Genomic DNA, 26,094 nt, shown 5'->3' with positions numbered 1-26,094 from the left:
CTGGTCCGACCAGGCCTGTTGTTCAAAATCTACTGTCCCCAACAGAATTTCAACTGGCCCGACATGGTGTCTTATATAAATGCATTGGGGTCATGCAGGGTCTGTAGATTGGCATGCTTTCTCTCTATATTCAGCTATTAATAGGTTAATGTAATATACTGTAATATAACAATGTAAGTCTTGATTCTATTCTGTAGAATTGAATTGTATTAATTACATTAATTTAGTTTCTGAAGTATGTGAAGATGTTTTTTACATGTCAACATGGGATGCTGACCAGGTCATAGCACCATCTCTGCTGCTTCTCTTGTTTGAAATGATGTTAGTACTTATATTGATAAGAAGAAACACTGTGCAGACCTTTTCATTGAAGTGTCTAAGGCTTTGAACACTATGGATCACTCGTTACTCATTCAGAGGCTTTGTAGCTGGTTTGAAAATGATTTAACGGACAGAACGCAATGTTTACTTACTGATGGTATTAAATCAGGGTTTCTGGAAACAACAAAGGGTGTCCCACAAGGATCAATTCTTGATCCGGTAATTTTCATTATTTACATGAACAATATTGGTTTATCTTGTAAAAAATGTACCTGTTATTGTATGCTGATGACACTGTTGTGTATGCTATTTCCCCCACGGTTGACCAGGCTCTTTCAGAGTGTTGGGTGACTTATTTTTTAGAGTAAATAATCCACGGACACTAGAGAATCTTTAACCAAGTTTATTTTTCCCAAAGGTTCTGTATAGCTGAAAACAGACAGCAAAAGATGTCAGACTTCACCGTTTATAGTTTATATGCATCCTACTTAAGACACTCCCCTTTCTCTCTAATCCATACATTTTATGGCTCTACAGGAAGCTAATAAAGAGGGTAACAGGATTCCTAACATTTATTATTAAGAGAATCTGTCCTCACCTCCTGACCTCAACCCCTCTTTCATCTAATACACAGATGTCTATCTGTCTCCCCTGTATCAACCCATCACTCTCCTCTATCAAACACATTCCAAAGCCTTCTTCTTTCTTCTGGGAACCATTAACTTCTAACATAACCCAGTCTCTTTCATTTCCTATCATTCATTTAATATCTCAATGTTCAAAGGTTTAACCGATTCCAACAAGAGGTACAGTCTGCATTTGTTGCTTTCCAGAAAATCTTTGTTGAACTGAAATTGTCACTTAATGCAGATAAAATCAAGTGTACAGTATATTGTTTTCCAAATCTCTTGAAAATGTCTGATGATTTAGTAATTTGGACCTTGGATGGTGCCCACATTGACTGTGTCCCAGCTTATTAATATCTGGGCATCTGGATAAACAAAAAGCATACAGAGATCATAGATCCATGTAAATGGCATCCAAGTTCTCCTCTGAGGACAGATTTCAGATACTGTAGCTACCAAACATGGATATTACTGTGACATACATCTCAATAGTCATTCATCTGGGTACTGTAACAGAGAGACATTTTGTCCTCACATTTGATTGCAGGGCCTACGACATCTTAAACTAAGATATAGGGTTCACAAAAGGTCAATCAATCACATTTATTTTATAAACACCCTTTTTACATCAACAGTTGTCTCAAAGTGATTTACAGATACCCAGCCTAAAACCCCAAGGAGCAAGAAATGCAGAGGCAGAAGCATAGTGGCTAGGAAAAACTCCCTAGAAGGCAGGAACCTATGAAGAAACCTAGAGTGGAACCAGGCTCATGTGGCCAATAACGCCAGATACATTTTCAAGATGTTAAAACTTTCATACATAACCAGCAGGGAGAGATAAAAACAGCGATGGCTGTAGAGGACAAACACTTAAACGCTTCAAGATTCAATATCAGTTGGCTTTTCATAGTCAGGCATTCGAAGTGGAGTGGAGTGGATCACATTACCATACAGAGTCGTTCAACCACTTGTACGGGGGCCTGTGATTTATTGTTGAGCGCTGACATTAACACTTCCATCTTTTTGCTCTGTTCCTCAGCCTGCTGCTTGTAGTCATCCAGCAGAGCCTTCTGATTCTGGGTATTGGCGTCCCTTTCCAATTGATTATTCTTCTTTATTTCCTCGATCTCTTGTCTTATTAGCTCAGCCTTCTCCTTATGGCCCTTCTCCAGGAGATCTTTCTGCTCCTGCATCCTGCGTTCCAGGGTCCTGTTGAACTCCTGCTGCTGTTGATTCCTCTCCTCCTCCATCTTCTCTTTCATCTCCTTCAAGTACTTCTCCTGGCCCCTGCCAATGTTCTCAATGGTGCGCTCCATCTCTGCCTTTTGCTCATTCAATGCTGCCTTCTCCTGCTCCAACTCAGCTGTTTTTTTCTTCTCAGCTGGAAGAGCCAAGGAGAGAGAGAAATAAATAGGAAATCTGGAGAATTAATTTGATGTAATATGTAATGTAATGTAAGTAATGTGTTGTTGATCCATCTTCAGTTTTCTCCTATCACAGCCATTAAACTCTGTAACTGTTTTAAAGTCAGCATTAGCCTCATGTTGAAATCCCTGAGCAGTTTCCTTGCTCTCTGGCAACTGAGTTAGGAAGGATGCCTGTATCGTTGAAAAGACTGGCTGAATTAATACACCATCCAAAGTGTAATTAATAACTTTACCATGGTCAAACGGATATTCCATTTCTGCATTTATTATTTTTATTATCTACCAATAGGTGTCGTTCTTTGCGAGGCATTGGAAAACCTCCCTGGTCTTTGTGGTTGAATCTGTGTTGGAAATTCACTGCTCGACTGAGGGACCTTACAGATAATTGTATGTGTGGGGTACAGAGATGAGGTAATCATTCAGAAATCAAGTTAAACACTATTATTTAGGCTTGCCATAACAAAAGGATTGAATACTTACTGACTCAAGACATTTCAGCTTGTAATGTTTAATTAATTCGTAACCCATGTTAAAACCATAATTCAACTTTGACCTTGTGGGATATTGTGTGTCGGCCAGTGACAAAACATCTGAATTTAATCCATTTTAAATTGAGGCTGTAACAAAACAAAATGTGGAAAAAAGTCAAGGAGTGTGAATACTTTCTGAAGACTGTAAATAAAATCTGATTTGCTTTGATTTGAATTCTTCTTTCAAAATAGTAGATACTAACTAAATGCTTATTTGTCAAATCTGCCATTTGTATGTTCTAGTCGGCCACCAATTATACAATCCAATCTGGATATATTTGGTTATTTTTAATCCATAATACTTAGAAGTTGTCATTTTGGGAGGGGCCTGGCATTAGGGCGGGGCCAACGGTCTTGTTTGCATCTTCTGAACATTAACCTACCACAGTCGTAAAAACACAGTAAAAAAAGATTGAGGTGTGGCTTACCTTGGATTATTTTCTCATTTTCCGTCAGTTGTTTGTCAGCTTGCAGGATGGAGTTGGACTCTGCACTCTTGTCCTTCAGGAACTGCTCCAGAACCTCCTCAGCCTGCAGAAAACAGGCCTTATAGGTTGTTCTATTGATTTTGATTCAAACCGTAACCAGGTGACTAAAATTAGTTGAAATGTTGGTCATCATTACTGATGAATGATGGATGTGTTTTGATTCTCTAATACACTACGTTGTTGATGTTGTTTGGTTTCCAGCTCTTACCCTGACTCCTTTGTTGGGCTCGGCCCGGTACTGTGCCACTATGTTGTCATGGTGATTGCAGTAAAGCTCATAGCCTCCTGGTGTGGCGTACGTCCCCTCCTTTATCCCCCGATCCATCAGAGCAGACAGATTCTCCAGAAGAGCCTTGCACTTCTTCTCTGAGGCATCCTTGTTCTGTTTGAAAAGGTCGGCGGTGTGGTTGCTAATTGCCTCCTGAAAGATTTATTGGGAATATTCAGATGCAGGTGTTTCAGACTAAGATTAAAGATCAGACAATTATAGAAAGACAGTTCTAGAAAAGGTTTATTACAGCTTGCTAACATTGGAGAAGACAGTATAAACCACTACTTCCGGGTTGGAGCGAGCAGTCGCATCCGCACTTCGGTCTGCACTTCGGTCTGCAGGTAGTATAACTTTTCATTACATTTCATTACATTTCATTATAGTACAACGGTTTGATTTGTCTAATCTTAGCAATTTCTTCTTAGCTTGTGTAGTCTAGAGCGATTTTCTAGGTTACCTAGCCAGCTATTGTCGTTCTTTTAACGCAACGTAACGTAATCAACACTGCTAGCTAGCCAGCTAGCCCCTGAATCAACAACGCAGCCACTGCCAGCTAGCCTACAAAGTCAACAACGCAGCCACTGCCAGCTAGCCTACTTCAGCAGTACTGTATCATTTTTAATCATTTTAGTCAATAAGAATAGCAGCACTGTAGAAACTATTACCCTCAACTGAACGACTTGATTAGTGTAGTGTTAGCTAGCTACATAGTTGTCTTTGCTGTCTTCATATCCAAGATAATTGTGTAGTTTAGAGTGTGTAGTTTTTAGAGTGATTATCTTAATTTACCGAGGTTAGCTAGCCAGCTATTTGTCGTCCTCAACGTAGGAGACACTGCTAGCTAGCCAACAGCTAGCCAACGTCTACCGATTAGAACTCAACAACCCGGTCGCATTCCGCCTCGCTCCACAGGTAGTATCACATTTTCATTTCATCTCATTACAGTACAACGGTTTGATTTGTTTGATCGTAGCTAGCTACATAGCTAGCTACATAGCCATCTCTGTATCAAAGATAATTGTGTAGTCTAGAGCGATTTTCTAGGTTACCTAGCCAGCTATTGTCGTTCTTTTAACGCAACGTAACGTAATCAACACTGCTAGCTAGCCAGCTAGCCCCCGAATCAACAACGCAGCCACTGCCAGCTAGCTTACAAAGTCAACAACGCAGCCACTGCCAGCTAGCCTACTTCAGCAGTACTGTATCATTTTTAATCATTTTAGTCAATAAGATTCTTGCTACGTAAGCTCAACTTTCTGAACATTCGAGACGTGTAGTCCACTTGTCATTCCAATCTCCTTTGCATTAGCGTAGCCTCTTCTGTAGCCTGTCAACTATGTGTCTGTCTATCCCTGTTCTCTCCTCTCTGCACAGACCATACAAACGCTCCACACCGCGTGGCCGCGGCCACCCTAATCTGGTGGTCCCAGCGCGCACGACCCACGTGGAGTTCCAGGTCTCCGGTAGCCTCTGGAACTGCCGATCTGCGGCCAACAAGGCAGAGTTCATCTCAGCCTATGCCTCCCTCCAGTCCCTCGACTTCTTGGCACTGACGGAAACATGGATCACCACAGATAACACTGCTACTCCTACTGCTCTCTCTTCGTCCGCCCACGTGTTCTCGCACACCCCGAGAGCTTCTGGTCAGCGGGGTGGTGGCACCGGGATCCTCATCTCTCCCAAGTGGTCATTCTCTCTTTCTCCCCTTACCCATCTGTCTATCGCCTCCTTTGAATTCCATGCTGTCACAGTTACCAGCCCTTTCAACATCCTTATCATTTATCGCCCTCCAGGTTCCCTCGGAGAGTTCATCAATGAGCTTGATGCCTTGATAAGCTCCTTTCCTGAGGACGGCTCACCTCTCACAGTTCTGGGCGACTTTAACCTCCCCACGTCTACCTTTGACTCATTCCTCTCTGCCTCCTTCTTTCCACTCCTCTCCTCTTTTGACCTCTCCCTCTCACCTTCCCCCCCTACTCACAAGGCAGGCAATACGCTCGACCTCATCTTTACTAGATGCTGTTCTTCCACTAACCTCATTGCAACTCCCCTCCAAGTCTCCGACCACTACCTTGTATCCTTTTCCCTCTCGCTCTCATCCAACACTTCCCACACTGCCCCTACTCGGATGGTATCGCGCCGTCCCAACCTTCGCTCTCTCTCCCCGCTACTCTCTCCTCTTCCATCCTATCATCTCTTCCCTCTGCTCAAACCTTCTCCAACCTATCTCCTGATTCTGCCTCCTCAACCCTCCTCTCCTCCCTTTCTGCATCCTTTGACTCTCTATGTCCCCTATCCTCCAGGCCGGCTCGGTCCTCCCCTCCCGCTCCGTGGCTCGACGACTCATTGCGAGCTCACAGAACAGGGCTCCGGGCAGCCGAGCGGAAATGGAGGAAAACTCGCCTCCCTGCGGACCTGGCATCCTTTCACTCCCTCCTCTCTACATTTTCCTCTTCTGTCGCTGCTGCTAAAGCCACTTTCTACCACTCTAAATTCCAAGCATCTGCCTCTAACCCTAGGAAGCTCTTTGCCACCTTCTCCTCCCTCCTGAATCCTCCTCCCCCTCCCCCCCCCCCCTCCTCCCTCTCTGCAGATGACTTCGTCAACCATTTTGAAAAGAAGGTCGACGACATCCGATCCTCGTTTGCTAAGTCAAACGACACCGCTGGTTCTGCTCACACTGCCCTACCCTGTGCTCTGACCTCTTTCTCCCCTCTCTCTCCAGATGAATTCTCGCGTCTTGTGACGGCCGGCCGCCCAACAACCTGCCCGCTTGACCCTATCCCCTCCTCTCTTCTCCAGACCATTTCCGGAGACCTTCTCCCTTACCTCACCTCGCTCATCAACTCATCCCTGACCGCTGGCTACGTCCCTTCCGTCTTCAAGAGAGCGAGAGTTGCACCCCTTCTGAAAAAACCTACACTCGATCCCTCCGATGTCAACAACTACAGACCAGTATCCCTTCTTTCTTTTCTCTCCAAAACCCTTGAATGTGCCGTCCTTGGCCAGCTCTCCCGCTATCTCTCTCAGAATGACCTTCTTGATCCAAATCAGTCAGGTTTCAAGACTAGTCATTCAACTGAGACTGCTCTTCTCTGTATCACGGAGGCGCTCCGCACTGCTAAAGCTAACTCTCTCTCCTCTGCTCTCATCCTTCTAGACCTATCGGCTGCCTTCGATACTGTGAACCATCAGATCCTCCTCTCCACCCTCTCCGAGTTGGGCATCTCCGGCGCGGCCCACGCTTGGATTGCGTCCTACCTGACAGGTCGCTCCTACCAGGTGGCGTGGCGAGAATCCGTCTCCTCACCACGTGCTCTCACCACTGGTGTCCCCCAGGGCTCTGTTCTAGGCCCTCTCCTATTCTCGCTATACACCAAGTCACTTGGCTCTGTCATAACCTCACATGGTTTCTCCTATCATTGCTATGCAGACGACACACAATTAATCTTCTCCTTTCCCCCTTCTGATGACCAGGTGGCGAATCGCATCTCTGCATGTCTGGCAGACATATCAGTGTGGATGACGGATCACCACCTCAAGCTGAACCTCGGCAAGACGGAGCTGCTCTTCCTCCCGGGGAAGGACTGCCCGTTCCATGATCTCGCCATCACGGTTGACAACTCCACTGTGTCCTCCTCCCAGAGCGCTAAGAACCTTGGCCTGATCCTGGACAACACCCTGTCGTTCTCAACTAACATCAAGGCGGTGGCCCGTTCCTGTAGGTTCATGCTCTACAACATCCGCAGAGTACAACCCTGCCTCACACAGGAAGAGGCGCAGGTCCTAATCCAGGCACTTGTCATCTCCCGTCTGGATTACTGCAACTCGCTGTTGGCTGGGCTCCCTGCCTGTGCCATTAAACCCCTACAACTCATCCAGAACGCCGCAGCCCGTCTGGTGTTCAACCTTCCCAAGTTCTCTCACGTCACCCCGCTCCTCCGCTCTCTCCACTGGCTTCCAGTTGAAGCTCGCATCCGCTACAAGACCATGGTGCTTGCCTACGGAGCTGTGAGGAGAACGGCACCTCAGTACCTCCAGGCTCTGATCAGGCCCTACACCCAAACAAGGGCACTGCGTTCATCCACCTCTGGCCTGCTCGCCTCCCTACCACTGAGGAAGTACAGTTCCCGCTCAGCCCAGTCAAAACTGTTCGCTGCTCTGGCCCCCAATGGTGGAACAAACTCCTCACGACGCCAGGACAGCGGAGTCAATCACCACCTTCCGGAGACACCTGAAACCCCACCTCTTTAAGGAATACCTAGGATAGGATAAAGTAATCCTTCTCACCCCCCTTAAAAGATTTAGATGCACTATTGTGAAGTGGCTGCTCCACTGGATGTCATAAGGTGAATGCACCAATTTGTAAGTCGCTCTGGATAAGAGCGTCTGCTAAATGACTTAAATGTAAATGTAAATGTAAATGAGAAACACAGCAGCTGTAAGTCAACCTCGATACAATAACACGTTGTAGATCAGAATGTTCTCTAAGAAGCAACCTTTTATAGTATACAAGGTCAGGTTGACCTTCAGCTGATGCCAGCTTCAGACATGTGACCCCTGGTATGACCTGATACTAGCTTCAGACATGTGACCCCTGGTATGAACTGATACTAGCTTCAGACATGTGACCCCTGGTATGAGCTGATACTAGCTTCAGACATGTGACCCCGGTATGAGCTGATACCAGCTTCAGACATGTGACCCCGGTATGAGCTGATACTAGCTTCAGACATGTGACCCCTGGTATGAGCTGATACTAGCTTCAGACATGTGACCCCGGTATGAGCTGATACTAGCTTCAGACATGTGACCCCTAGTATGAGCTGACACTAGCTTCAGACATGTGAACCCTGGTATGAACTGATACTAGCTTCAGACATGTGACCCCTGGTATGAGCTGATACTAGCTTCAGACATGTGACCCCTGGTATGAGCTGATACTAGCTTCAGACATGTGACCCCTGGTATGAACTGATACTAGCTTCAGACATGTGAAAGCTGGTATGAGCTGATACTAGCTTCAGACATGTGACCCCTGGTATGAGCTGATACTAGCTTCAGACATGTGACCCCTGGTATGAGCTGATACGAGCTTCAGACATGTGACCCCGGTATGAGCTGATACTAGCTTCAGACACGTGACCCCTAGTATGAGCTGACACTAGCTTCAGACATGTGAACCCTGGTTTGAGCTGATACTAGCTTCAGACACGTGACCCCTAGTATGAGCTGACACTAGCTTCAGACATGTGACCCCTGGTATGAGCTGATACTAGCTTCAGACATGTGAACCCTGGTATGAACTGATACCAGCTTCAGACATGTGACCCCTAGTATGAGCTGACACTAGCTTCAGACATGTGACCCCTGGTATGAGCTGATACTAGCTTCAGACATGTGAACCCTGGTATAACCTGATGCTAGCTTCAGACATGTGACCCCTGGTATGAGCTGATACTAGCTTCAGACATGTGACCCCGGTATGAGCTGATTCTAGCTTCAGACATGTGACCCGGTATAACCTGAGCTTCAGACATGTGACCCCTGGTATGAGCTGATACTAGCTTCAGACATGTGACCCCGGTATGAGCTGATTCTAGCTTCAGACATGTGAACCCTGGTATGAACTGATACTAGCTTCAGACATGTGACCCCTGGTATGAGCTGATTCTAGCTTCAGACATGTGAACCCTGGTATGAGCTGATACTAGCTTCAGACATGTGACCCCTAGTATGAGCTGATACTAGCATCAGACATGTGACCCCTGGTATGAGCTGATACTAGCTTCAGACATGTGACCCCGGTATGAGCTGATACTAGCTTCAGACATGTGACTCCTGGTATGAGCTGATACTAGCTTCAGACATGTGAACCCTGGTATGACCTGATACTAGCTTCAAACATGTGACCCCTGGTATGAGCTGATACTAGCTTCAGACATGTGACCCCTGGTATGAGCTGATACTAGCTTCAGACATGTGAACCCTGGTATGAGCTGATACTAGCTTCAGACATGTGAACCCTGGTATGAGCTGATACTAGCTTCAGACATGTGACCCCTGGTATGAACTGATACTAGCTTCAGACATGTGGATCCCGGTATGAACTGACACCAGCTTCAGACATGTGGATCCCGGTATGAGCTGATACTAGCTTCAGACATGTGAACCCTAGTATGAGCTGATACTAGCTTCAGACATGTGATTCCTGGTATGAGCTGACACTAGCTTCAGACATGTGAACCCTAGTATGAGCTGATACTAGCTTCAGACATGTGAACCCTAGTATGAACTGATTCTAGCTTCAGACATGTGGATCCCGGTATGCCATGTTACTATAGTGAGTAATTGTTACATATTGGCTCCATATCTACATTAGGCTTTTATTCAATATAGTGTAATTTTTAATCCAAGTTTAAAAATCTAATTTGAGCAATGATTTGCACAGTAGTGTTATTTTGTCTCCAGAAGTTAATTGATTGAGGAACTGCACTGCTTGGTCATATTCCACCTGGTGCCCTTGGGTCCTACTGGTGTTACTGTTACAGGTGATTATCATTTTGTGGCATAAGCAAATCAATATTTTTTCTATTGAATGGCCTTGATGATGATAAAAATGCATTACCACAAGAGCTTTCAAGAACTCCCCATTTTCATCTTTGAAGGATCGCTTCATGAACGCCTGTGTGGCCTGGGTCTCTGATCGAAGGTGGTTCTCTGACAGCTGATTGATGTCCACTGGGAATAAGGCCTTCACATCCTCCATTCCCTTCTGGTACACAGCCAGGCCCTCATCCACAGCAGCCTGGTTCTCAATTTTAGCCATGGCCAACACAGCATTCTCCAGACAGGGCACATTGCCTTTGGCAATGGTCTCCACATAGGTGGTGACCAAGTGCCCCAACACTGCAATCAGACAGATGGGAGGAAAAATATGAATGTATAAATTTAGTGGCACAATACAATTCATAATCAATATATGTATCCGTTTTCACATACTGCACTGTAGGTAGATGTCAGACTCACTCTCTCCAGTCAATGTGTGTCCCCCTATAACAGTCTTCATATGGCTCTCCTGGAAAATGAAGCTGCAGAAAGTATCTGCGACCTCTCTGAAGCTTCCAGAAAGCTCAGCCTCGTCCATGGAGTCCAGTCGGTGCATGTTGTCAGGAGTTGTAGGGGAGGGGAACACAAAACACTTGCGTGAGGGGAAGAAGTTCCGGATGCACTCTCGCGGGAGGTTGTAGTCACTGATCTTTTTACTAGTACCTGAAAGATAACATTGACATTACTGGATTTTATAGTACATGCAGATCTTGGGTACGTCTCAATAATATCCCCTTTCTCCTCCAACCTATCAGAGCTCTTCCAGCATGAACTGACATGGTGTCAACCCAATCAAAGGATCAGAGAATTAATCTAGTACTGATAGCATAAGCTACAGCTAGCTAGCACTACAGTGTGTAAAGTGTGGTGATTAATTGACTCAAATAGAAAGACAATAGTTTAACAGTTTTTAACAAATAAATTTCTTTAAAAATGAAGGAGAAGCGATAGAGAGAGTGTATATTTCGTTGTATTTTTCCACTTTTACTTAGCTAGTGAATGCAGCTAGCTAGTTTAGCATACTCAAACAACCGGCTAAAACAGCGAGGGATGCTATGTTACCCAGCTGAATGTCTATCCAACACTGGAACTCTTCCAAGGTAAGATTTTGGTTTTACTAATTTATTGTCGCCAGGGCCCGCCCGGTTAAACTGCTAAACTGCTTGCTGACTGTTAACTGTAACGTTACTGCATGAATGTAGCGGGTTTAGTAAGATCTTACTTCTATTAGCTATGTTGACTATGACGTTAGCTAATATGGCGATAATGATATAGACTGTGTGTAGTAGTTAGCGGTTATGATATGAAGGTTTGGCTTTGATTTTTTTGTTGTTGCCTGGTCACAGACAGCTGATGTGTTGTGCACTGAAGTCTACAAGTGAAGGGAAAAGGTGAGAGGAGTAGAGCGTGTAGACGTGAGAAGGAATTATATATATTTATAATGAGCAAAATGATCATGCTGTTTGTATGTAGCTGCTATGAAAGTGAACAGTGTTTGCGTGTGATCAGGGGTGTATTAATTCCACCGATTCTGTTGAAAAACATTTCTTAAGCTTTCTGCCAATATGAGATATGTCTCCTGGGAAATGTTCTTGTTACTTACAACCTCATGCTAATCGCATTAGCCTACGTTAGCTCAACCGCCCCATGGAAGGGACACCGATCCAGAAGAAGATTTATTAAACTGGGTGAATGGAATATGAATGACAGTCATCCAATATGCTGTAATAGAAATAAGGCCATGTTCATGAAAAAAAAAAAAATCGTCCTCCCTCATCTTAAACGTCATCGACCGACGCTATTTCATTCATCTGCTTGCTCTTATATTTAGCCTCACATAACATAAGCATTACTAGGCATTACTATTACTTGAAGTGTTTTCCCATGCTCTTTTCAGGACAACCAGGGCTACAAGGAAAACAGAACAATTTGACATAAACAATTGCATTCGTGAGTTTAATTTCAAATGTAAAAAAACACAAAAAAAACAACATGAATTCATAAAAATGCTATAAGTCCAGGACTTGTTTGTTCAGTGGGAAATCAATATCTACTCAGTGATAACTGTGTGGAGTTTGGAGTTTGTGACAGCAACTATGTGATCTTATTACAGTATTATAGACACTATTACCGGGGATTTCCTATGATCTTCTATGTAGAAGAACCCTTACAGTATTATAGACACTGTGACCTGGGATTTCCTATGATCTATGTAGAAGAACCCCTTACAATATTATAGACACGATGTCCTGGGATTTCCTATGATTTTCTATGTAGAAGCACTCCTTACTGTCAGGATTTGGCCAGGGTTGTTCCGGTTTTTGGTCACTAGATGCCCCCATTGTGCTTTTTGACCTTTTGTTTTCCCTTGATCCCCATTATTATTTGCACCTGTGCCTCGTTTCCCCTGATTGTATTTAAACCCTTAGTTTTCCTCAGTTCTTTGCTCTGTGTTTGTATGTTAGCACCCAGCCCTAGTATTCTGTGAACTCTTGTTGATCCCGGTGGACTCGCTTGTGGAATTCTGTTTTTGTTCTTGTTTATTTATTTTTGAGTATCTTTTGAGGCTTTTTATGCTATACCTACCACCTTGTGGATTTACCTTTTTGTCTTGGAGGATTACCTTTGTTCTTGTGGAATTCCTTTTGAGGTTGTGGAGTTACATGTTTTCCTGAAGGACTTCACTTTTTACTTAATTAAATACACAGTCTCAAGTACTGCTGTGTCTGCCTCATCTTCTGAGTTCTGCCGACTATTCGTGGCTCAGTTGGTTAAGTGACTGTTTCTCACTCCGGAGACCCGGGTTCGTAACCGGGTCCTGACACTTACCTTCTAACGACTCTTGTGTAGCTTACATGTGTGTGTTTGTGAGTGTCTCAGCTTTTCATATTAGGGTCATAATAATCTGCAGTTCAAACTGTTCGGACTTTACAGACGTTTTTTTGTGAGAAGAACCGTTTTTCGGATCTGCCCTTGTCACACAGACTCCTCTCTAGCTCAGCCCCCATTAATCACACAGGTTAATGGTTGGTATCGGCGGATACAGAAGGAATAGATGAATACGATGCAAAAAAATACGTATGTTGCACAAACACACAATGTTTAAAATGGGCTGAAGGTAATAAATCACACCGGTGTGATTGTGGGACTCAACCCGGCTCCTGTGTGCTCTGTTGCCAGTTAGGATGAGGCTACCCGAAGAGAGAGGGCGGCCAGATTTGGCTTCCCAGACATGTTGATGTCCGGTCCCACCCCAGTAAACCGTTTCCTACCTGGACTTTTGAGACTTGCCTAGCTAAACTAGCACAGCATATAACTAGCTATTCCTACCTGCCCACGGTGGAGTTGCTGGGGTAGCTCTCTTGTTAAGAATATGTAGCTTAAAGTCGCTTGGTTATTCTAAATAGACTGCTTCGGTCAAAGATGCTAGCTAGCCTACCTTAAATAGACTGCATCGGTCAAAGATGCTAGCTAGCCTACCTTAAATAGACTGCATCGGTCAAAGATGCTAGCTAGCCTACCTTGCCAGAGCCCCTTTTGCTTCCCGCAGGTTATACAGTCTCATGGAAACACTACGTTTGTTGGAAGCTTGTCTATGTTTATTAATGTTCCCCCCTTTGAGCCCCCAAATGAGCTGTCTGTCCCATTGCCAGATATGTTACAAGGTATTTTGTCAGTATCTATGACTGGTCGGTAGGGTAACCTCCATGACAAGGCTTTTTCACTAGGTGAATTTTTAAAGCATGCGTTCCAGCGCTGGGTGCCAGCCGGTTGCCAGAACGCATCGTACCACCTAAACCGAGTGAGGCTTGTCACTGATCGCCGGAGCCGGTGTACCCAGAGCTCACCAGGCATTTGTAAACCTTGGCACATGAACACAGGTTTTTCAGCTGAGTTCCACAGTGTTCACGGGTGTAAAAGCTGTTGTGTCTCCCACATATGAGTCAGATGAAAAGTATCCATCTCCACGTTCAGACAAACAGTTGTCAAGAGTGGTGGAAGAATCTCTCCCAGTCCCAGGATTTCATTGGCCTTGTCAGGCGTGATTGTAAATCCTTCAACCGAAGTCACGAGAGTGTGAATCTCCATAGTATGTTGTACTCCTTCAGGGAACAGTAGTTATAGTCATAAAATTACACTTTGCATCGTACCGTGGTATATTGTCTGATATACACACAGCTGGAATGCTGTTTGAGCCAATCAGCATCTAGGTCTCAAACTACCTGGTTTATATTAATCAATATCACCTTTCTTGAGTTGCAGGGAATTCTCCAGATACTGGTCTGGAGTGATTACTCTGCCGTCGATCTCGAGCTGTAGAGTGAAATCTCTGACGGTCCACACAAAATTAGGAAAGAACTGTGCAAACTGTGTGCCCTCTCCTTCCTCCTCATCGACAGTGGAAGACTTCACCTTGATCATCTCTGTCAGCTCGTTCACATATCTGTAGGACCGGTTGAGGATTGATACAGCATTTCTCAAAGCTCATGTCAATGTAATGCACAGTTTCTGTACAGGGACTTGAATTTCAGGGAAATTACAAACAAAACAAGTAATTTTCAGTTTAAATTTCAATTGACACAGTAACGTCATTTGTTTGAAAGTCACAGACTTTGCTTTTCGTCCACATCAGCTCTTCATGTTCACTGAAGCTAAGAATTAATCCCGGAACCGGCATCCTGAGATTTCTCAAGCCCAGTTTCCAGAGAAATAAATTACTACGTAGTACTGATAAACACGACATATGCAACTTGCATAAAGCATGTAAAATGGAACATATTTAGTTGGCACATTATGACCATTTAATTCTCTACCATATCAATGATTAGGTCTAGCCTACAATTAAATCATGTTAAAAATATACATACAAATTCATGAAAATGGCCATCACAATTAGCTAGGCTACCACTAATATGGCTGAGATTACTTTCAAAAGCCTAACAAACAAGCAAACTATCATATGAAATACCACAACAGATTATGTCCGCAAGAATTGAGCCACATTTTGACGCAAAAAGGATACTGAAGCTTCTCCACAGCATCATTGTCGATGGTCCCTCGACTGTTGTAGACCAGAGTACTGCTTAACAGAATGGCCAGCGAGAAGATCCAGGCATCATTCTTAGAATCCCCCTGAAACAAGTATCACAACATGTATCGGATCTCTGACGAAGTAATCATCTTGTTTAAATGATGAGGGTGCAGATACAGTATGTGTTCACTGTGCTTTGTTGGTAAATGAAGGAATGTGAATATGTAATGTGGATTGTAAAGAGATTGAACTTTGACCCCCCACCTTCTCCACGTCCCCCAGTCCCTCTGTATCCAGCAGCACCAGGGTGTGGTCTGTTTTTTCAGGATGAGGGACACACCACATCCAGATGCCCTTAGTCTTAGACTGGATGGTGGCTCCAAGGGCAAAACCTAAATCAAGAGAGATTGTTGAGGACATTTACAGTATAAATATTAAACCAGCCTATAACACTGTTACAGAGCTGGACCAGAGCTACTGCAGACCAGAACTAGCTAGTTACTAGCTACGCCTTAGACCAGAGTTAGTTAGTATGGACCAGAACTAGCTAACTACTAGCTACGCCTTAGACCAGAGTTAGTTAGTATGGACCAGAACTACTGCAGACCAGAACTAGCTAGCTATTAGCAAAGCCCAAGACCAGAGTTAGTTAGTATGGACCAGAACTAGCTAACTACTAGCTATGCCTTAGACCAGAGTTAGTTAGTATGGACCAGAACTAGCTAACTACTAGCAAAGCCCAAGACCAGAGTTAGTTAGTATGGACCAGAACTAGCTAACTACTAGCTACGCCTTAGACCAGAGTTAGTTAGTATGGACCAGAACTAGCTAACTACTAGCTACGCCTTAGACCAGAGTTAGTTAGTGTGGACCAGAAATACTGCAGACCAGAACTAGCTAGCTATTAGCAAAGCCCTAGACCAGAGTTAGTTAGTGCAGACCAGAACTAGCTAACTACTAGCAAAGCCCTAGACCAGAGTTAGTTAGTGCAGACCAGAACTAGCTAACTACTAGCAAAGCCCTAGACCAGAGTTAGTTAGTATGGACCAGAACTAGCTAACTACTAGCAAAGCCCAAGACCAGAGTTAGTTAGTGCAGACCAGAACTAGCTAACTACTAGCAAAGCTCAAAACCAGAATTAGTTAGTGTGTACCAGAACTACTCCAGACCAGAGCTAGGGGGGAGGGGCTGATAGTTGCCCCATTTTAGGCGACAAAAAGTATTGGGATAAAATTAACTTGGAAATAAATGGTAAATAATGTATTGTCATATTTTAGTCACTTTTGTTGTAAATAAGAATAAGAATAAGAATAAACGACTACCGCCCCGTAGCACTCACTTCCGTCATCATGAAGTGCTTTGAGAGACTAGTCAAGGACCATATCACCTCCACCCTACCTGACACCCTAGACCCACTCCAATATGCTTACCGCCCAAATAGGTCCGCAGACGATGCAATCTCAACCACACTGCACACTGCCCTAACCCACCTGGACAAGAGGAATACCTATGTGAGAATGCTGTTCATTGACTACAGCTCGGCATTCAACACCATAGTACCCTCCAAGCTCGTCATCAAGCTCGAGACCCTGGGTCTCGACCCCACCCTGTGCAACTGGGTACTGGACTTCCTGACGGGCCGCCCCCAGGTGGTGAGCCCTCTCCTATACTCCCTGTTCACCCACGACTGCGTGGCCACGCACGCCTCCAACTCAATCATCAAGTTTGCGGACGACACAACAGTGGTAGGCTTGATTACCAACAACGACGAGACGGCCTACAGGGAGGAGGTGAGGGCCCTCGGAGTGTGGTGTCAGGAAAATAACCTCACACTCAACGTCAACAAAACTAAGGAGATGATTGTGGACTTCAGGAAACAGCAGAGGGAACACCCCCCTATCCACATCGATGGAACAGTAGTGGAGAGGGTAGCAAGTTTTAAGTTCCTCGGCATACACATCACAGACAAACTGAATTGGTCCACTCACACTGACAGCGTCGTGAAGAAGGCGCAGCAGCGCCTCTTCAACCTCAGGAGGCTGAAGAAATTCGGCTTGTCACCAAAAGCACTCACAAACTTCTACAGATGCACAATCGAGAGCATCCTGGCGGGCTGTATCACCGCCTGGTACGGCAACTGCTCCGCCCTCAACCGTAAGGCTCTCCAGAGGGTAGTGAGGTCTGCACAACGCATCACCGGGGGCAAACTACCTGCCCTCCAGGACACCTACACCACCCGATGTTACAGGAAGGCCATAAAGATCATCAAGGACATCAACCACCCGAACCACTGCCTGTTCACCCCGCTATCATCCAGAAGGCGAGGTCAGTACAGGTGCATCAAAGCTGGGACCGAGAGACTGAAAAACAGCTTCTATCTCAAGGCCATCAGACTGTTAAACAGCCACCACTAACATTAAGTGGCTGCTGCCAACACACTGTCATTGACACTGACCCAACTCCAGCCACTTTAATAATGGGAATTGATGGGAAATGATGTAAATATATCACTAGCCACTTTAAACAATGCTACCTTATATAATGTTACTTACCCTACATTATTCATCTCATATGCATACGTATACGTGCATACGTACTCTACATCATCGACTGCATCCTTATGTAATACATGTATCACTAGCCACTTTAACTATGCCACTTTGTTTACTTTGTCTACATACTCATCTCATATGGATATACTGTACTCGATACCATCTACTGTATGCTGCTCTGTACCATCACTCATTCATATGTACATATTCTTTATCCCCTTACACTGTGTATAAGACAGTAGTTTTGGAATTGTTAGTTAGATTACTTGTTGGTTATCACTGCATAGTCGGAACTAGAAGCACAAGCATTTCGCTACACTCGCATTAACATCTGCTAACCATGTGTATGTGACAAATAAAATTTGATTTGATTTGATTTGATTTATATGTTTTTAAAACACTTTCAATAAAAGTGACTCCAAAGTGACACAATGCATTATTTACCATTCATTTCCATTGGGCACAAAATAATCTGAAACTCAACCTAGTCAGTCGTACAACTCAATGCATTCAACTGAGATGTGTCTTCCTTATTTAAACCAACCCCCTTACATTTTTAATTACTATGTAGTTACAATGTAACAACCTTTGCAGACAACAGACAACAGACTAACCAGCAAAAAGTTGGAGACAGGAGAACATTTTTCTGTTTGATTTCTCTTTAAAAAGGGTTTTAAAGTTGAGAAAGTAACTTCGGAAGACAGCAGATTTCATTCTTTACCAACAACAGCTTCAAATTCCAATAAAACAAGATCATGTTTTAAATTCACGTTCCTATCATGAATCTAGCAAATATGTTTGGGGTTCAGAGTGAGGTATTTATTTTGTTTAATTAAGGGAGAGGGAGATCATGATTGTAACCATGGTGATTTTTGTTTATTTATTTTTCTTTCTCAAAGGAAAGGGAAATATCATTTTTATTTTCATGACTTATCTATATATGAAAATAAAGTATAGTGTATATATATATATATATATATACACTATACTTTATTTTGTACTTCATATACAGTATATCACAAAAGTGAGTACACCCTCACATTTCTTTAAATATTTGAGTATATATTTTCATGTGACAACACTGAAGAAATTACACTTTGCTACAATGTAAAGTAGTGAGTGTACAGCTTGTATAACAGTGTTTTGACATTGATGGCTGCGTGTTGAGTTATTTTGAGGGGACAGCATATTGACACTGTTATACAAGCGGTACACTCACTACTTTACATTGTAGCAAAGTGTCATTTCTTCAGTGTTGTCACTTGAAAATATATTCTCAAATATTTACAAAAATGTGAGGGGTGTACTCACTTTTGTGCAGTACTGTAGCTTATTTAGTATATGTATTTTGTTTTTGGTAAATTGTCTGCTTTTTGTGCTTTGGATTTAGTTTTCATAGGCCTATGTAACAAGAAATGTCAATGTTATACAATTCCAAAGTAGTTATTGTCTTTTATTTCATATTAGTTCACTGTTTACTGTTCTAACTCTCATGGCCATTGGAGAGGCCGCTAAACTCTCATGGCCATTGGAGAGGCCACTAAACTCTCATGACCATTGGAGAGGACCACTAAACTCTCATGGCCATTGGAGAGGCCACTAAACTCTCATGGCCATTGGAGAGGCCACTAAACTCATGGCCATTGGAGAGGCCACTAAACTCTCATGGCCATTGGAGAGGCCACTAAACTCTCAGGCCATTGGAGAGGCCACTAAACTCTCATGGCCATTGGAGAGAACCACTAAACTCTCATGGCCATTGGAGAGGACCACTAAACTCTCATGGTCATTGGAGAGGACCACTAAACTCTCATGGCCATTGGAGAGGCCACTAAACTCTCATGGCCATTGGAGAGGACCACTAAACTCTCATGGCCATTGGAGAGGACCACTAAACTCTCATGGTCATTGAAGAGGACCACTAAACTCTCATGGCCATTGGAGAGGCCACTAAACTCTCATGGCCATTGGAGAGGACCACTAAACTCTCATGGCCATTGGAGAGGACCACTAAACTCTCATGGTCATTGGAGAGGACCACTAAACTCTCATGGCCATTGGAGAGGCCACTAAACTCTCATGGCCATTGGAGAGGACCACTAAACTCTCATGGTCATTGGAGAAGACCACTAAACTCTCATGGCCATTGGAGAGGCGACTAAATTCTCATGGTCATTGGAGAGGACCACTAAACTCTCATGGCCATTGGAGAGGCCACTAAACTCTCATGGCCATTGGAGAGGACCACTAAACTCTCATGGCCATTGGAGAGGACCACTAAACTCTCATGGTCATTGAAGAGGACCACTAAACTCTCATGGCCATTGGAGAGGCCACTAAACTCTCATGGCCATTGGAGAGGACCACTAAACTCTCATGGCCATTGGAGAGGACCACTAAACTCTCATGGTCATTGGAGAGGACCACTAAACTCTCATGGCCATTGGAGAGGCCACTAAACTCTCATGGCCATTGGAGAGGACCACTAAACTCTCATGGTCATTGGAGAAGACCACTAAACTCTCATGGCCATTGGAGAGGCGACTAAATTCTCATGGCCATTGGAGAGGACCACTAAACTCTCATGGCCATTGGAGAGGACCACTAAACTCTCATGGCCATTGGAGAGGCCACTAAACTCTCATGGCCATTGGAGAGGACCACTAAATTCTCATGGCCATTGGAGAGGACCACTAAACTCTCATGGCCATTGGAGAGGACCACTAAACTCTCATGGTCATTGGAGAGGACCACTAAACTCTCATGGCCATTGGAGAGGCCACTAAACTCTCATGGCCATTGGAGAGGACCACTAAACTCTCATGGCCATTGGAGAGGACCACTAAATTCTCATGGTCATTGGAGAGGACCACTAAACTCTCATGGCCATTGGAGAGGCCACTAAACTCTCATGGCCATTGGAGAGGACCACTAAACTCTCATGGCCATTGGAGAGGACCACTAAACTCTCATGGCCATTGGAGAGGACCACTAAACTCTCATGGCCATTGGAGAGGCCACTAAACTCTCATGGCCATTGGAGAGGACCACTAAACTCTCATGGCCATTGCTTATTTGTTTGCATTGTTTGTGCTTCACACCTTCTATGTGAGTCACTGTACAGATACAATTCAGGCTTGGTGTTTTAACTTTACGGTAATATTGTTTTGTAAATTTAGTAAACTGTAATTCTGTGTGTCTAACAACAATATATCTGTTTATTTTATTCACTACAGAGTGGAGGATGCAGAGTATTTGGATGATGACATTTGGGAGCCACCCCTCCCCAACAAGCTGCTTTTTGTGAAATGGAAGGACACTAGGGAAGTTAACATGCTCACCACACAGCATAAGCATTCAATAACAACCATGTCTCAAGGAGGGTGAAAAGGAGGAATGTCCCCATTCCTGTTTCTGTGGAGGACTGCAATGCCAGCATGGGGGCGTGTCAACCTATCTGATGCTCTGATAGGCTACTACCAGGTCCTCCACAAGACCAGGAAGTGGTATAAGACTTTTTTTTACCACTTTGTTTACATTGCTATATTAAATGCTTTCATTGTCCACAAGCAAATGGCCAAAACAAAAAGTCAAACCCCTCTCTCCCAACTGGCCTTCCGATAACAGCTGGTGTGGGAAATGGCTGAATTGGGGTGCCATAGCAACCATCACAAGACTGTTAAGGGAATTTTTATCTATAATGACTAATTATGTATACATTTCAATCAGGATGTATTAATCAGAATACTATTATGTTACTGTCTATGTACTAATCAGAATACTAAATGTTACTGTATATGTATGAGTTTTCTTTCTTGATCCCAGTACTGAAAATAATGTGTGTGTGAATGTGGTCAAGAGTTTAGAACAATGACGGTCTGTTCCTTGGTACAAATGAATGAACTATATCTCCAGACTGACTAGAATGCTTATCTACACTGACTGACCTTGGCTCTAGGCGAGGAGGGAAGGCTTGAGAGCTATAGAGCCTTTCTACCAGTGTCAAGAAGAGACGGAACATTTAGAAAACGCTGACATCATTTTCAGTTTATAACCTGTGGTAAAATGTGTGTGTACTCAGTACTCTCTTGAATAAAGGCTGTTACTTGACTTTAAGACCGGGGCTCTGTCCATTCCTATAAAATAAGGGTCCTACAAATTCTTATGAATTGACAGAGTGTTTAATTTTAATTGGGAATTAAAACAGAGGAATTTAATTCCTTCAACAAAGACCCCCCCCCCCACCACCTCTCAAAGTGAGTGACACTACCCAACACAAAAGCCAAAAGCCAAAACGAAAAACTGCAAGCATTTCACTAAACACAGACAGGAAAAAAAGGTGAAATGCCAGATCTTCTGTCCGAAACTCCAGTTCTCATTTTGTTTCCTGGCAGAGAGGGCCTCCTTCAAAGGCTATCACGACATGCACAAGCTACGGTGAAATTGAAATCTTATCATTTACACTTGGGATGTAAAACAAACAAGGACGCCATTTTGTAAATAGTTGTTTAGTTTTGCACTTTTTCTTTGGTGATGGACACGTGTAACCAAGTATGTGTTTGATAAGACATGTTGATATATTCTTTAATGTACACTATATCTGTTGCTTTTATATTGTTTTTGTGAACAGTTAGTTTGTATGTGGGGCCAATACATTGGATATGCCTAGGCTAAACATGCAGGCCCTTTGGAGAGGCACTTTGGAGAGGTTGAAAAGCCATTTGGATATCCCCTGACACCACCACAACGTTTGAGAGAGGTTGGTGTTGTAGAAATTTAGTTTTAATAGTGAACAATATAGGCACATCCAGAGTGCAAAAGCAGTGCAAATACCACATTCAGACAATTTTGAAAGGTTGAAAGGGCACTTTAACCCTGAATACCCCATAGTACCCTGAATACCCCATAATACTACCACAGTTTGTGTGAGGTTCTGCCCCTGAACACTATTCCCTGGTATGCCGTTGTTGTAAATAAGAATTTGTTGTTAAGGTAACAGTATTGCTTCCGTTCCTCTCCTAGCCCCTACCTGGGCTTGAACCAGGGACCCTCTGCACACCTAGACAACAGCCTCCCACCGAAGCATCGTTACCCATATTCTCAGAACGGGTGACATCAACGATTGAAACACTATTAGCACGCACCCCGCTAACTTGCTATCCATTTCACATCAGTAACATTAACTGACTTCCCTTATTTAAAAAATATATATATGGTTGAAATTGGGTTTTTATATTGAACAAACAGCATCTAGGGATTACAGATATATAATAGCACTGGAATGATCACATTTACAGACATCTGCCACTTTGGAAACGTCCCGTGACCACACCTGACACCACTAACTAAAACACCTGCCCATTTCTAGTTGTTAGGTCTATCAATCCCATTTCTAGTTGTTAGGTCTATCAATCCCATTTCTAGTTGTTAGGTCTATCAATCCCATTTCTAGTTGTTAGGTCTATCAATCCCATTTCTAGTTGTTAGGTCTATCAATCCCATTTCTAGTTGTTAGGTCTATCAATCCCATTTCTAGTTGTCAGGTCTATCAATCCCATTTCTAGTTGTTAGGTCTATCAATCCCATTTCTAGTTGTTAGGTCTATCAATCCCATTTCTAGTTGTTAGGTCTATCAATTCCATTTCTAGTTGTTAGGTCTATCAATCCCATTTCTAGTTGTTAGGTCTATCAATCCCATTTCTAGTTGTTAGGTCTATCAATTCCATTTCTAGTTGTTAGGTCTATCAATCCCATTTCTAGTTGTTAGGTCTATCAATCCCATTTCTAGTTGTTAGGTCTATCAATCCCATTTCTAGTTGTTAGGTCTATCAATTCCATTTCTAGTTGTTAGGTCTATCAATCCCATTTCTAGTTGTTAGGTCTATCAATCCCATTTCTAGTTGTTAGGTCTATCAATCCCATTTCTAGTTGTTAGGTCTATCAATTCCATTTCTAGTTGTTAGGTCTATCAATCCCATTTCTAGTTGTTAGGTCTATCAATCCCATTTCTAGTTGTTAGGTCTATCAATTTCTAATCCCATCTCTAGTTGTTAGGTCTATCAATCCCATTTCTAGTTGTTAGGTCTATCAATCCCATTTCTAGTTGTTAGGTCTATCAATCCCATTTCTAGTTGTTAGGTCTATCAATCCCATTTCTAGTTGTTAGGTCTATCAATCCCATTTCTAGTTGTTAGGTCTATCAATCCCATTTCTAGTTGTTAGGTCTATCAGTCCCATTTCTAGTTGTTAGGTCTATCAATTCCATTTCTAGTTGTTAGGTCTATCAATCCCATTTCTAGTTGTTAGGTCTATCAATCCCATTTCTAGTTGTTAGGTCTATCAATCCCACTTCTAGTTGTTAGGTCTATCAATCCCATTTTTTTCTGATATTGTTCAGATGATGTGGACGCCTTCTGATATGTTTCCAGCTCTGGGAATCAATCATTCACAGCTTGCCAATGAAAGATGACTTTCAAAATACAAAATAAACAATTATTTTTGTGTGTGCTTGATCTTGTGTATTCTGAACTATGTAACTCCTGTCTATCTTCTGATAATTTCCTCATAATCTCCCAGATATCTTCTTTACAAATATACCAAGTTTTGGCATGTCAGAATCATCTAATTACATATGAATCGCAGTTACTTTTGCGTATGTCTAATTTGGTGGAAATCAACATTTTGCCGTTAAATCTAAGAGGTTACGCACAGATATTGTCTCCCTGCAATACAAGTATTGTAGGAGTTTCAGGAATCCCTGTCCTACTCTGTTTCTACAGTTATTACTGTGTAGTTTCAGAGTAGTAGGATAAACTTAACGTACAGTGTTACCAAAAAAGACTGAGGCACAGATGATGTCCAAACCTGTTTGTAAAGTAAGATATATTTGTCTCTCACCACTTCTCTTCTGAGCCAGCTTGTTCATGAGGTAGGACTTTCCGGTGCGATACAGCCCGACCACAGACACAACCACGACTTTCTGTTTCAGTCCCCTCAGGTAGTCGATGGCCTCTGGTTCTACGCAAAGCTCTCCGTCAGCGTTTTTAACGAGGCACATTGGGGATTCCATGGTCAAGTCGCTTCACAAGATCGCTTAAAAGCAAATGGTTGATACAAGTTCATCATCATTAATACTTATTTTACCTCTATGATGCTATTCCTTATCATGTCAATAGCAAAATACAACACATTTTGTCATTATAAACCATTTTACTTCTAATAATGATCTGTAACAATAATAAATAGTAAATAGTTTGACATCATCTTAAGACACAATTCTAATGCAGGAATCTCCTGCTCCAGTCCAGTAGTGACTGGTTCTACAGGCTTGTATTGTAGTCCAGCACTAACATGCCTGATTCAAAATATCAAGGTCCAGGTTTATACAGGTTTGTCAGTGCTATTGGTGAGTGTCATGAGAACATGAGAACAATTCTACAACCAAATCAGTGTGATGAATGCAGCTGATATAGAGAAACTCTGAAGAATAAAGATCACGAAGGAACGCCTGGGGGGAAAAAAAACATGATTAACCTCTTCATCAATCTACAACGATCAAAGTTGTTCAGTTTGGTATCTTTAGTACAAACGATAGGAAAGTGGTCGCTGAGATCATTTGTAAAGACACCACAGGCCAAGTATTTATGGAGCCAATTTGTCAGGATTAGGTCAAGCAGCGAAGAGTTTGAATACCTGTGGGTTTGGAAATCAGAAGTCAGATTAACGTCAGGCTTGATACTCACATATACTCGTAGTTTCACTGACAGTCAAGGATTCTCTGCAAAACAATTTGGTAAAATCACCAAGCAGCAGGCCATTTAAAGGCTGCAGATACTGAAAGTGAAAGTGACCTCCTGTCTGGTGAAACTCATTCATTACCTAAGTACCACAAGAATGCAGTTTAACAGGAACTACCTCAGATTCACAGTCGCTTTTATTCATGGGTGCCAATGGAACTTTACAATGTACAATTCCTTCTAACAACAAGGGCTTATTAAGAAAAACCTTTTAAAAGGACTAATTCGAGGCAAAAAGGAGTTGGAACACTCAACAACAAAGACACAGATTCATTTCTTATTTGCTCAGTTTGAATCCATTGTTAGTGCCAAGAGAGGAGAGGTGAATAGTCTATAGGGCGAGTAAGACTAGATTGTAGACAGTAAAGAAAAATACCTTCTGTGGTTATATCCATGGGGCGGGAAGGATTAGGGTCATGAAATGTGGTCTGGTTGGAGGGCG

At 43.1% G+C, this 26,094-nt stretch overlaps 1 protein-coding gene across 2 annotated transcripts; it reads right to left on the bottom strand.

The window, feature by feature from the left end:
* Positions 1 to 709: 709 nt before the first annotated feature.
* LOC115121720 (guanylate-binding protein 3-like) lies at positions 710 to 25,689 on the bottom strand. 2 transcript variants are annotated; one of them, XM_029650854.2, is made up of 10 exons: positions 25,599 to 25,689; positions 24,754 to 24,948; positions 15,569 to 15,696; positions 15,296 to 15,405; positions 14,520 to 14,716; positions 10,693 to 10,935; positions 10,292 to 10,572; positions 3,601 to 3,813; positions 3,333 to 3,435; positions 710 to 2,328 (listed from the first exon to the last, which is right to left on the bottom strand). In XM_029650854.2, the coding sequence occupies exons 2-10, from the start codon at positions 24,923 to 24,925 to the stop codon at positions 1,886 to 1,888; spliced, it is 1,890 nt and encodes a 629-aa protein (XP_029506714.1). In that variant the 5' UTR covers positions 24,926 to 24,948; positions 25,599 to 25,689; the 3' UTR covers positions 710 to 1,885. The 2 variants fall into 2 exon arrangements, with proteins under 2 accessions (XP_029506714.1, XP_029506715.1); XM_029650855.2 differs by lacking the exon at positions 710 to 2,328 and adding an exon at positions 2,335 to 2,991.
* Positions 25,690 to 26,094: the final 405 nt, after the last annotated feature.

Source organism: Oncorhynchus nerka, linkage group LG1, assembly GCF_034236695.1.
Source record: "Oncorhynchus nerka isolate Pitt River linkage group LG1, Oner_Uvic_2.0, whole genome shotgun sequence".
Classification (NCBI taxonomy): domain Eukaryota; kingdom Metazoa; phylum Chordata; class Actinopteri; order Salmoniformes; family Salmonidae; genus Oncorhynchus; species Oncorhynchus nerka.
The sequence above is the reverse complement of the archived record's forward strand: the minus strand, read 5'-3'. Positions and strand labels throughout refer to the sequence as shown.